Here is a 12,552-nt window from a genome sequence, read left to right as displayed (position 1 = left end):
GCTGTATGCTTCCCACATTAACAGAACTTGATAAATCCAGTTTGTTCTGATCCTGGTGAGCCACAAAACTCAATGTTTATCCAATATATGATGGGCCACAATACATGGTTATAAAGCCTGTTAACTGTGTGTTTAACAGCCCTGCTTTAACTACTTTGAGGCAACATTAGTTTTATGGGTTATGCACACAATTTTCAAGTTCAGGGTCACTATAAACCAAGGGCAGAAGAAAGTGAATTCTATCATCAGTAGGAACAAGCTGTTATTTAAATTAAGGGAAAAGGTCCAATGGAATATGACAAAATACTGTGGGTACATTCCCAGTGGAACTATGGGTATTTGCCCCCAAAAGCAACAAGGAGAGAGGTTCTAAACAAACAAATAAAAGTTCATGGGAGGGCAGACGTGGGAGTCTAAACAGATGGATAGGCACACTCTTAAGATACAAAACTCCTATATTCTGGATACCAAACCACATTCTGACCTACTTAAAAACAATTCTTGTTTCTAATAATTTACCTCTAAAATACACACCGGAATATAGAAATTTTACTGACACTATTAACCAAGGGAAAGTTGACCAGCAAAGCTTCACTGGAGAATACAAAGCTTTTGTAGTAAAAATCACCGTTGAAAGTGAGCAATTACAGAAAATAACACTCACTGCCCAAATTACTTTGCATGTCTTTCCTTCTTCTCTTTAGTTCTTGTTTACGCTACCCTACAAGCATCTGAACTAAAAAGCTGTCACACTGTTCATAATCTGGAAGCATGCCACCCACAAATCTGATCTATGAACTGCATGCTACGACAGGGTTCCCTTTATTCGCCTTCAACTAGGACATCAGGGAAGAAATATTTGGAAGCTGCTGGCTTTACTGAAAAGGCATCTGACAGCCGGGGGCAATCCTAAGCAGAGTAAAGTCTTCTTTAACTATCGTCAGAAATGGGATTTCTCCCAATGATGGAGAAGCAGAGAAGCAAATGCTAGACAGAGTTTATTATTTCCGATTCTTCTAGATAACCATGGAAGAGACAAATGAAATGCTACAGCCTCTACAATTGAGAGAACAGGGAAAGTAAAGCGCTGAGAGAAAGGGCTCAACTGCTCACTGGCCATACCTCTCACGGATATATCCTCGTCACTCTGATCATATAAGGACTAAACCCCTTCACTTCACAGCACAAAGGCCCCATAACTATAAATATTCAGGAACTCCTATAAAAGGCATTACAGTGGTAGGGTTCTGTCTTCTTTTGGACCTACTGGTTACATGAATTAAAATATGTCTCAACTGAGAAGAAGTGATTTGTCTACTTGCAAGACAACTTTCAATTCAATGAAGTCAATAATGTGTTTTTTTCCAAAAAGAAAAGAAAAGGTAGTTTAAAAACTGTAGTGATGTGAAGCTCAGAGTAATCAACACCTACTGAGTTACGGAAAACCCTAAAATGGATTAAAATTCATGCTTCAAAATGCACCTTTTAAGACGCTATTAACAAAACCAACAAAAACCAACTTACCTGTCCCATTTGTGGCCCTCCCATAGGGGGCATCATTTGAGGCATCATTCCATGAGAGACTGGAGGCATATTGGGTGGCCTTTGGCCCATAGGATGCATTCCCATGGGAGGGTAGTGAGGCATACCCGGATGTCCCATCTGAAAAAACAATATTCGTGACAGATCAAGATTCCAAGATAATAAACACAATGGAAATAACCTCTCTGGGTTCCAAGTCAGGTCATTTAGGTATTGTTGTCTGCTATAATAAAGTTATGGCCTCACATGTTGTTTGCTTCCATGAAATTCTCCGATTCATCAATATATTTCTTCTTAAGCTTTCTAATGTGAAAGTAGATTACTCTCAAACTATAATATTCCAATCCACTGGTTTTGAATGCTTTCCAGAGTTTCCACAAAAGCAAACCCCAAACTTTTGATTCTTTGCAGCATTACCCTATAGAGTAACTTAGAACATTGAGTTATAGAGCTATATAGTTATAGAGCTATAGAGTATAGCTTAGAACATTGTGTGAGATTTAAAAATGCTCTTTCATGAACAGGACTTCCCTAATTTTTGAAAAAGGTTTGTATTTAATATGGACTCCAACAAATGAAACTGGGTGTAGATGCCCTGATCCAATCAGGAAAAACTACCACCTCTCCCCACTATCATTCACAGAAGTCTTTATTGTATAAAAATCTCTTTCATTAACAGTAGGATTCCCGTGGATCCAACCAAGTATCCTCCCTATCTGCTAGGCTTTTATGAATTTTAATTTCTTTATAATGTTAAAGTATTGTAGAAAGCTTAAACATTGACTCAGCCTCGATAAAAACAGAAATAGCAATCTGATTACCAAGAATGTCCTGAAATTTTTATCACATTTAGAGATGTTACTGAAGAACAGCCTTAAGTTGCAATCCTCACTGTATTAATATAAAGGCCAACTGAAGGATATGCCACCTGCACTTAAGTAGTGCATGGCAAATCATGATGGATACTCAATGTCTCATGCATCCAACCACAATTGGATGGGGGCTGCATGTTTGATAGAATTGCAGTTTTTAACTTCCTAAAGGAACTCAAGCAGTATTGTTTAAAAAACTAAATAGAATTAAATACAACTACTAAAAACAGCATATTATTGGATTACTTCCCACATTATGTGTCTAACATGTATACACCTATTTGCCATTCAGGCCATTACCCTGTAATGGGCAACAAAGAACAACATAAAATATGAAACTATCCTGACAATCATGAGCATATTATTTTCAGCTTACTGTATTGGCAAGTGAGCACTACCAATTATCTAAATTTATGATACCTCCGTGGGACGCGGGTGGCGCTGTGGGTTAAACCACGGAGCCTAGGACTTGCTGACCAGAAGGTCGGCGGTTCGAATCCCCGAGGCGGGGTGAGCACCCGTCGCTCGGTCCCAGCTCCTGCCAACCTAGCAGTTCGAAAGCACCCCAAAAAGTGCAAGTAGATAAATAGGGACCGCTCTCCGGCGGGAAGCTAAACGGCGTTTCCATGTGCTGCGCTGGTTCGCCAGCTGCGGCTTAGTCACACTGGCCACGTGACCCGGAAGCTGTCTGCGGACAAGCGCCAGCTCCCGGCCTCTTGAGCGAGATGAGCGTGCAACCCTAGAGTCGGTCACGACTGGACCTGATGGTCAGGGGTACCTTTACCTTACCTTTAGTATACCTCCACATACAAGAGGTTCCCTGCTACAGAACTTTATCTTCCAACTCCTGGAGCAATGGGCTATAATGGAGGGGAAGATGAGGCATAGGAGGGGACAAATCTTGCCAGCATGCCCCCACTCCCCTCTCATGATTGTCTTCAGACACTAAACTGAATACCTGATTGGGCCTTGCTCTCAACCATTCTTCATATGTACAAAATTGCAACTAAAAATTGTGTTAAAAACAGCCATTTTCTACCTTAGAGGCCCAACGCCAAATTTACATATTACCGTCACCAAACAAAAAGTTACCCTTTTCTCTCATTTTATGAGCACACATTGCATCCAGCTATTTGAAAAGCACAAGGTTAATCTAAGTATGAATCTACTTAATACATAACTTGATAAGCAGCTTGCTGGTAACGAAGTAGCCCAAAACTTGAACAAAAGGACTTTGGACATGATGTGCTTAAGAGATCAAGATAGGACAGGACGTCTGTGCAGAAAAAGCTCCATTATTAGAAACCGATTATGTTAGAAGCATGAAGTACACTCTTTTTTCTTTTTTGGGGATGTGTGTAGGGCGTGGGAATCAGAGAAGGGCGATTATGCCGGACTGCAAGTTGCCCCGGACCTCTTATAACAACTACCCATCTCCATATTCCTCTCAGGTTAGACCAGAACCGTACCCTACTCTTCGACTTCAGAGTTTGAGGATCACGCTGAAAGCGCTCAGAATGAACGGGTAACTCCACGCGGGAGTTAACGCAGCGGGAAAAACAAGTCACAACCATTCCACTCACCATGAGGGGCTCTCGGCCCATACCGCCACCGCCGCCTCCTCCACCGCCGCCGCCGCCACCTGGTCGCATCGAAGGATTGAGGAGGCTCCCGCCGCCGCCGCCACCACCACCACCTCCGCACCTGCCCAGCAGCCTCCCCCGGAGCGGCTGGCGGGAAGACGGGCCGAAGGGCAGGAGGGGTTCGGGCTCCCCTCGAGGCGGGAGGAGGGGAGCCAAGAGGCTGACGGGCTTCCCGGCCGGCCAATCCGGGCGGCCTCCCATGCGGCTGCTCTTGGGCGACTGCTCCGGGCCGGGAGCCCCCACGGGCCGCACTCCCTCGCCGGGGTTGAGCTGCATGAGGGGAGGCGGCTTGGGCAGGGAGAAAGGGAGCGGCTGAGGGGAGGCCGCGGCGGCCGCCGAGTCCCCGCCTGACATCGCCTCCCCTGGACCGGGCCCGGCTCCGGCGAGCCTGCCCTCCCGGCTGCGGGGTGTCTAAGCGGAACCGTTAGAGGAGGAGCGAACGGGAAGAGGAAGGAGGGGCGGACGGGGGCCGGCAGCGGCCGCCCTGCGGGGCAATGGGAGAAAAGGGGTTCCGTCGAAAGTCAGGCTCACCGACACGTAAGGAGGAGCGCCCTGCGCGCGCGGCTGGGCCGGAACAAAAAACTCACTCCAGGCCGGGTTGTGGGGAGAATTGAGGGCCGCCGCCGCCGCCTCCCGCTCTTCCTCCCCTCAGCGGGAGGCAAAAAGCAAAGCGGGGGGCGAAGGGGAAAGAAAAAAGAAGCGCGCGTGGGGTCAGGGCTTATCCAACGGAAGGGCCTGAGGAGGATGGAAACTACAGAGTGGGAGCAGAGGGGGACGTGCGCGCAAAGGACACTGGGAAAATGGGCTCCCGCGAGCCGAGATCGGGGGCGTGGCTACGGAAAGCCAAGAGGTCCCTCCGCTGAACTGGAAGGGCGGGCGGAGGGAGCGAGACAGCGAAGGCGTTTGGCTTGCTTCCTCGCTCGGTCCCTTTAAGAGGCCCTGAGCTGTTTAATCCGTTGAGCGAGCGAGGCGGTGGGGTGGCAGGTGCGACAGACAGACAGACAGACAGACAGACAGACAGACGAGGGCGGGGCTCCCGATGCGTTCTTCCGGCGTGGGCAATTTCTCGGTCCCACCCCTTTCGCGAGATAGATACGCTTCCGGTTTAGAGGCAGTCGCGTGGGGGGCGGGGAGGGAACCGCTTTGACTGGGCGACGCCGCGGCGGCCGTTTCGCGCGCGAGAATTTCGAAAGCGCCGTTGCCATGGCAGTGCGCTACCGGAACACCGCGGTCCGTTACGGCACCGCGGGGCCCCCCGGCACTCCGTGGCCGCCGGAGCGAGGGGAGGTAGCGCGGAACCTCCAGGCGGAGCTTGAGGAGGAGGAGGAAGGCGGCGGCAAAGGAGAGCTGCTGGGCGGCCTCGGGAGAAGCCCCGTGTCCCGGGCTACACTGGCCCCGCTGCCGGACGGGGCGGCTCGCCGGTGGCCGAGCAGGGCCTTCTCCGTGCTGTGCTGCCTCCTGGCCGTGTCCTTGCTGGCTTTCCTGCTGGCCATCGCTTGCCTGGTACTGAGAGGTGAGGAAAGGGCGAGGAGAAGAGGCAGGAGACGTCTCAGTGCATGGGATACCGCTTGCTAGGCCTAGCTCCTTCCCAGCAGCCATAGAATCGTAGGGAAGGGACCGTGAGGGTAATCTAGCCCAACCCCAACCCTCCAATGCAGGAATTTCAAGGAAGGCATCCATAGTGATCCCTAAAGGGTAAAGGGACCCCTGGCCATTAGGTCCAGTCGTGACTGACTCTGGGGTTGCAGCGCTCATCTCGCTTTATTGGCCGAGGGAGCTGGCGTACAGCTTCCAGGTCATGTGGCCAGCATGACTAAGCTGCTTCTGGCGAACCAGAGCAGCACACAGAAACGCTGTTTACCTTCCCGCCAGAGCGGTACCTGTTTATCTACTCGCACTTTGACGTGCTTTTGAACTGCTAGGTTGGCGGGAGCAGGGACCGAGCAACAGGAGCTCACCCCGTAGTGGGGATTCAAACCTCCGACCTTCTGATCGGCAAGACCTAGGCTCTGTAGACTTAAGTTCTGTGGACTTAAGCCACAGCGCCACCCGCATACTTCTGCTTAAAAACCTGTGGCACACTTTAACAGGCATTTGAATTCTGATTTTTTTTATGCAACAAAATGATTGTCTAGTCGTGCGGCAGAAGAAAAAATGCTTGGGTGTGCCACTTGCTAGAGAACAATTTCTACCCAGAATTGCTTTGCCTTACAACTTTCATTGTTTGCTGTTTCTGCTAACAGATTTGCGATCTGAAAAAGGGAAGACCGATGAGAATATAGAAACAAGCATTTTAGGTAAGCTGCTCATGTCGCTTTATTTTGGAATAATGGCTGTTCATTTTAGGCTTTGTTTATTGGCTAATAGGGCTGGGCGATGTGTCAATATATTGTCCAAAATTGATTTGAACTGAAAGAGGGACACGACAGGGATGCCCCCTATCACCACTTTTATTTATAACAGTATTGGAAACATTAATAGCTTTAAGGAAAGATGAAGAAATAAAGGGCATAAACCTTGAAACATGGTGTTTTAAAGTAAAAGCATTTGCGGATGATGTATTTATAACAACTGAAACACCAATAGAAAATATTCAGTAAGCATGAATAAAAATGAAAGAATTTGGCGATGTATCAGGATTTGAATAAAGACGTCAAAATTATTAACAAAAATTATGGGGGAGAAAGATAGAAATGAGTTAAGAGAGAACAACAGGATTAAAAATAGAAAACAAGGTAAATTATTTAGGGGTATGGATTACAAATAAAAACACAGATTTATTTAATGACAATTACGTTAAAAATGGAAGGAAATTAAAGGGAATATAGAAAAATGGAACAAATTAAAATTATCATTAGGGGGGAGAGTATCAATGATTAAAATGGTGATATTACAAAAAATCCTATTTTTATTTCAAACTATCCCAATAATAATTGGGACAAAGTATTTCATAAGCTGGCAAAGAGACCTTGACAATTTCATATGGCAGGGGAAGAAAGCCAGAATAAAATCAGAAATAATGATGGGATCAAAAGAAAGTTGGGGATTTGCAGTCCCAGATTTAAGAAGATATTTCGAAGCAGCGTGCTGAAACTGGTTGAAAAAGTGGATATTATTAAAAGATACTGAAGTTTTAAAGTTAGAAGGTTGGGACAAAATATATGGTTGGCACAGATATCTATTTTATTGGAAGATACAACTACATAAAGGATTCATTTAGTAAGAAAGGCCCCATTTGAGGTATGGGAGAGAACGAAAGAGAGAATTACAGAAAAAACCCCATGGTGGATCTCTCCATTAGAGGCAACCTCAACACTAAAAAATAATATAAAAACTATCTGGCCAACATATAGATAATTAGCAGAAGAAACAAATGGAAACACTAAATAAAAAAATTATGAAGAACTAAAAATAATGGGAATAAATTGGCTAGAATATTTCCAATTAAAGGCAACGTATGAGAAAGATATAAAAACTAGGGGATTTGAAAACAAAATTTCAAAATTTGAAAGAGAGGTACTACAAAGTAATCAAAAAACACTTTAAAAAATTTACAGATAGAAAAAGTACCTTCAGATCAAGAGGTACAAGGAGAGAACATGCTAAAGTGGGGACGGGACCTAGGCTATACAATCGATTTGGAAGACTGGAAAATTTTTCTGGTGGGAAATATAAACTTTACAGTCTGCAATTCATTGAGGGAGAACTACATGAAGATCCACAACAGATGGTATTTGGCTCCAGATAGATTATGAATAGCGCGAACAGTAACAACTCAATGGATGATTACTTTCCATAGATCAGACACAAAAATGCTAGTTTTGTTCTAACCATAATGAAAATTACAACATTCTGCACACATATAATGCAAACATGTTCCACTCAATATACTTAATTCTGAGTAAACATTTGTAGGGTTGTATTGTAATTATCATTTTGCTAGTTTACTTCTATTCTGAATTTGATCTTTATTCTACAGTGGAGTTGATGCATCTTTCCTGTGGCCAAATTAAAATTGTATTCCAGGTTTTCACTTTGTTTCTCTTCCCTAAGGATTTTGGAGTCTACTTGTTCTTTCCTTGATGAGTGGACTTTCATGTTGCAGTTTTTCTTGGACAGTGACCTATTTTGATTCCTTTGAACCGGGAATGTTTCCTCCTACTCCACTCTCACCTGCACGATTCAAGTGAGTTCCTTATTCGTAAGACTGAAATACGACCAGATACGGGGCTTAGTAAACCACTATAATAGATATGTAAGGAACAGCTTGTTACTAAATATGCTGGTGCTGTTACAACTTGATATTCGAGGAAACAAATTTATGCCAACTAGTGTTGGACTAGTCACCGGGACAGAGTCCATGGTGACTAGCTAGAGTACAATAATTCTATGTTTTTAGTTGAGAAATGCAGTATTACCATAAACTGTTATACGTGATAGGATGTAAAATAGGTTTAATTTGTTATGTTGTATGTTAAGGACAGTTTTGTTGCCTTGTATTCACAAAATACAAAGAATGTGTTCTTTCTGAGATTTCATATTAAACAATTTTACAAGTTAGCCAGCAGGGTGTGTCCTATCATAAGTTTTCATATCTTATATAAAGTCCTTTTACCTTTACTTTAGTATTCCTGAAACAATTTTAAGTCAAGATAAAAAATAATTAAATCCATGATCTACAATATATACAGTGAACTACCCCCCCCCAAATTACCAATATTTATTGCTTTCTGTATGTAGAATATTTTGAATATACTCCCATTTCTCTGTGTTTTTGCTGTTTGTGGGAGTTTTATTGAAGGGAATTGGTAATAATCTGCTATACTTTGGCTTCTTCAGGCTTTCTATTGTGGTAATGAAATAATTTTTCATTTTTGGAATAGGACTATGACTAGGATTAAAAAGTTTTAATTTTAGCTTTTGTAATGTTCTTGTTACCTACATACTGCTTTTCTGCTTTTTTTCAGGCGAATGACTGGGCACTCCTTTCACATGGGCTATAGTATGGCCATACTGAATGGAATAGTGGCAGCTCTTGCCCTGGTATGGTGTCTCCTTTAGTCTGTACTGAGAACTTTCTCATAGAGAGACAGCTTTCTAGACGACGCTTGAAGCTGCCTTCACACAAGCAAACCATCCATGTGTTCAGTATACTTGCCTCAAACTCTGTTTTAATATGCTTTCTCCAAAATGATGCCAAATGTTTTAGGAAGCAGCTGGAGGCATTTCTAAAACAAATCAACGGGTGGAGACAGATTAATAAGGAAAGGAGGTGTACACAAAATGTCCGGCTGCATGAAATGATTGCACCATTTTCAAAAGACTTCATGAGGCAACCACTTCATGAGAATTAGCTCAGGATTGTTGCTGATAAAATGCTCAAAATAGCCACTGGATTAATAATAATTGCCATTATTCTATTATACCATTCAGTGAACTTTCAGGTTTGGTTTTGACATGCTGCATACATAGCAACAAAATTGGGGTGGGAGGGGGGAGGTTTGAATCACATCAGTTGTGCTCATTCGATTTCAGAGGATTTACACTAACTTAATTTCATTTGGGAGAAGGGGACAGCAGCGAAAGGAGAGACCCTGCAATTTCACTCAATTTCCACTATGGGACTTACTTTGTTCCTAGACTTAAAAGGACAGGGTTTGTAGATTGGGGAAAAAAAGTTTACATACAGAACATAAATTCAGTGCAAATAAACTTGCTAACCACCTTATTCTTATCTCTAGGGCAGAGCCCTACCGGGGGGGGGGGGGGGGGAGTAGCAAGTTTTTTTGCCCTGGGTGAAACCTCTAGTGAGGCATAGTTGAGTCCCCCAGCCTTTGTGTATGCATATGCAAGTGCACGTGGGAGTGCCAAACTCTACCCTTTGACCCAGGTGAAATAAAGCCTAGTTTTGCCCTGCTGTGGGGTCATTGAAGGGCTAGGACAGCTATATGCGTGTCAAAGACCTAGAAGACAAAATCACATAGCTTCTTTCTTGCAGGCTGATCCCTAATTTACAAGTCTCAACTCTCAGCTTCGCTCGCTCCCTCATGCCGCTAAGAAAGAGGGGCTTCCCATTTGGCAGGCATCAGTTCAGGACCAGCTGTCAAGCTGTAACAATGTTACATAATACTTTTATTAGGAGTGCTGGGGGGGGGATTTCAATTAGAAGTATGTGTAGATTGTGCCACTTGATAGCTAAGAAAGCACTGCTTTAATTTTCACTACCTCCAAGTGTTGGGTCAAAATTCTGACTACACCAATATTGTATTAATGCGGCTGTAATGTGTTTTGTCCCTGCTCTCAGTTTAGTTTCTTTCTGTTCTCAGCGAGACTGGCTGCAAAAGTGTGTAGTGCTAAAATAAACTATGGCTTAGTGTTATGTGTATTAACCTTGGATTCATGGGCTCCTTTCTGTTGTCCACCTGTTGCAGCCACAAGGAGAAGATCAGAAACTTCTGCTTCTGTTTCAACTAACAGTTATTTATTGGCCTGGTTCTGATAATCTTAGATAGATAAAACTTTATTCGCATCACCTGATGGCCATAGCAAAGGTTCTGATAATCGTATACAGTGGTGCCTCGCAAGACGAAATTAATTCGTTCTGCGAGTTTTTTCGTTCTACGAGTTTTTTCGTCTTGCGAAGCACCACTGCGTATTGACGGTTTCCCGTAGGAATGCATTGGCGGTTTAAAAAAAAAAGGCGCAAGACGTTTCATCTTGCAAAGCAAGCCCATAGGGAAATCCGTCTTGCGAAGCAACTCAGAAAACGAAAAACTCTTTCGTCTTGCAAGTTTTTCATCTTCCGAGGCATTCGTCTTGCGAGGTACCACTGTATTGACTTAAATAAGTTCAGTATGAATAAGGCATGTGAGCATGCACATAACCCCTTCATAACAGGTGCGAAAACCCCAGGAACTCCTCAGTTTACTTTCATTTCTCATTTCATCCAAATTGGGAAACAGCTTAGGAACAAGACAGAATATGAAACCAACATCAAACTGGATTCCTGCCTTGTTCCATTAACCATAGTTTTCCGATTAGGTTGAAATTCACTGGCACAAAGGGAAGATTTATTGTCCCTATACATCTGCTGTGTTTGAACTTAGAGAAACTTTTGTTGGACTTCAAACCCTGGTTTACAGTTCTTACTTGTTTCCAGAAATCATGGTTAAGATTAACCACAGTTTGAAGGGTCAGATGTGACAAACCATAGTTAATGGAAAGCAGAAGTGAAAGTTTCACATCTTCTCACAGCGACAGCAGGGGAAGTACTGAGGCCAGAGGCTCTTGCATGTAAAACTGAACCATATTTTAACACTGTCCAAACAGAACTGTATATTTTGCTTGTTACACTTTTAAAACAGCAGGGCTGTTCTCTTATAGCTTACTATCAGTGCTTTTTCTGGGGGTACTCAGGGGACGCAGTACTGGCACCTTTCTTTTTCTCCACGTGTTAAAAGTGTGGCACTTCCTGTAACAACCTCATGGTGAGTACCGGCACCTTTTTTTCCTTAAAAAAAGAAGAAGCACTGATTACAATATGTATACTATTAAAATGAGTACTAGGATAACAAATTAAAATATTCTAATTATAATGAAAACTAATGTATCATGCTTATCTGACTTCAACACCTGATTAGTTAAAGTATGCAAATAGGCAAATAATTAATTGACTAGATTTTTTAATGTATGGCTCTGAACCAAAGAATACACATCCTGCTATTTTCCCTCTGTAGAACTTTGTTGTCTTTCCCATGCATTTCTGAGATTGGGGGTCCTTTTGAATGTAGTGTGCTGCACCATCAGAAGGCTGCATTTGGGAAGGGAGAGTGGGCAGGCAACGTACGCATTCATTCAGAACATTTGGGGTGGGATTGTAGCTGATGCTGTGCCTGCAGGGTTGCATGGGTGCAACGGGACTTGCCTATCCTTGCCTGCTGTGCATCCCCCAAATCTTCTCTGGAGAGCTTCCCATCCTTCTAGATGTGATTTTGAGGGTTATGGGGAGGGGCTGAAGCTCCTTGTGCCAATGGACCTGCAGTGTCGGATACAGCCCTTTGGGTCCAAGGCAAAGTATAATATAAACACATGTTCCTTTTAAATATAGAATATAATAATTGACTTTTTTAACTGGAAATGGATATTTGTACCGAACTCATTTTGTCCATGCAGTATTTTTTTGCGTCACAAAACCCCCCATTGTTTTTGTAAATTGTTTACTGCAAATAAACTAATCTTGTTTACTATTAGTGGTGTTTGGTCATTTATTCTGCTTTTGGTGATGTTAGATCATTTATCTTTTATTCTATTACTAAATTTTGTTACCAGTAACGTCCCAGTCACATCGTGCCTTGCCCCTCTTGAATGAATATTATTGCTCACCTTAATATGTACATGTAGTTCTAAGTAGTAGCTAGTAGAAACACCTATGTGTGATAGCTGTTGTGCAGCAGTCCTTCCCTTGTCCTTCTCTGAATTGTCCTTCACCAATAGAA

The 12,552-nt window shown here is 43.4% G+C and overlaps 2 protein-coding genes across 3 annotated transcripts in view; one reads left to right on the top strand and one right to left on the bottom strand.

The window, feature by feature from the left end:
* PRPF40A (pre-mRNA processing factor 40 homolog A) overlaps positions 1 to 4,411 on the bottom strand; it is a gene marked incomplete at its 5' end in the record, with an annotated part of 70,327 nt that extends 65,916 nt beyond the window's left edge. For both annotated transcript variants that reach the window (XM_083407147.1, XM_083407146.1), the window contains 2 exons: positions 1,525 to 1,662; positions 3,998 to 4,411. In XM_083407147.1, coding sequence (XP_083263273.1) covers positions 1,525 to 1,662; positions 3,998 to 4,411 — 552 coding nt within the window. The remainder of the gene's footprint in view (positions 1 to 1,524; positions 1,663 to 3,997) is intronic.
* Positions 4,412 to 5,256: 845 nt separating this feature from the next.
* Positions 5,257 to 12,303, top strand: ARL6IP6 (ARF like GTPase 6 interacting protein 6). The gene is made up of 5 exons (XM_083414125.1): positions 5,257 to 5,570; positions 6,301 to 6,354; positions 8,111 to 8,243; positions 9,025 to 10,620; positions 10,881 to 12,303. Exons 1-4 carry the CDS (start codon positions 5,261 to 5,263, stop codon positions 9,116 to 9,118), a joined length of 591 nt encoding a protein of 196 aa, XP_083270251.1. The 5' UTR covers positions 5,257 to 5,260; the 3' UTR covers positions 9,119 to 10,620; positions 10,881 to 12,303.
* Positions 12,304 to 12,552: the final 249 nt, after the last annotated feature.

The sequence above is a fragment of the Podarcis tiliguerta genome (assembly GCF_965153285.1).
Source record: "Podarcis tiliguerta genome assembly, chromosome: 1".
Classification (NCBI taxonomy): domain Eukaryota; kingdom Metazoa; phylum Chordata; class Lepidosauria; order Squamata; family Lacertidae; genus Podarcis; species Podarcis tiliguerta.
This window is presented reverse-complemented; position numbering and strand designations above follow the sequence as displayed.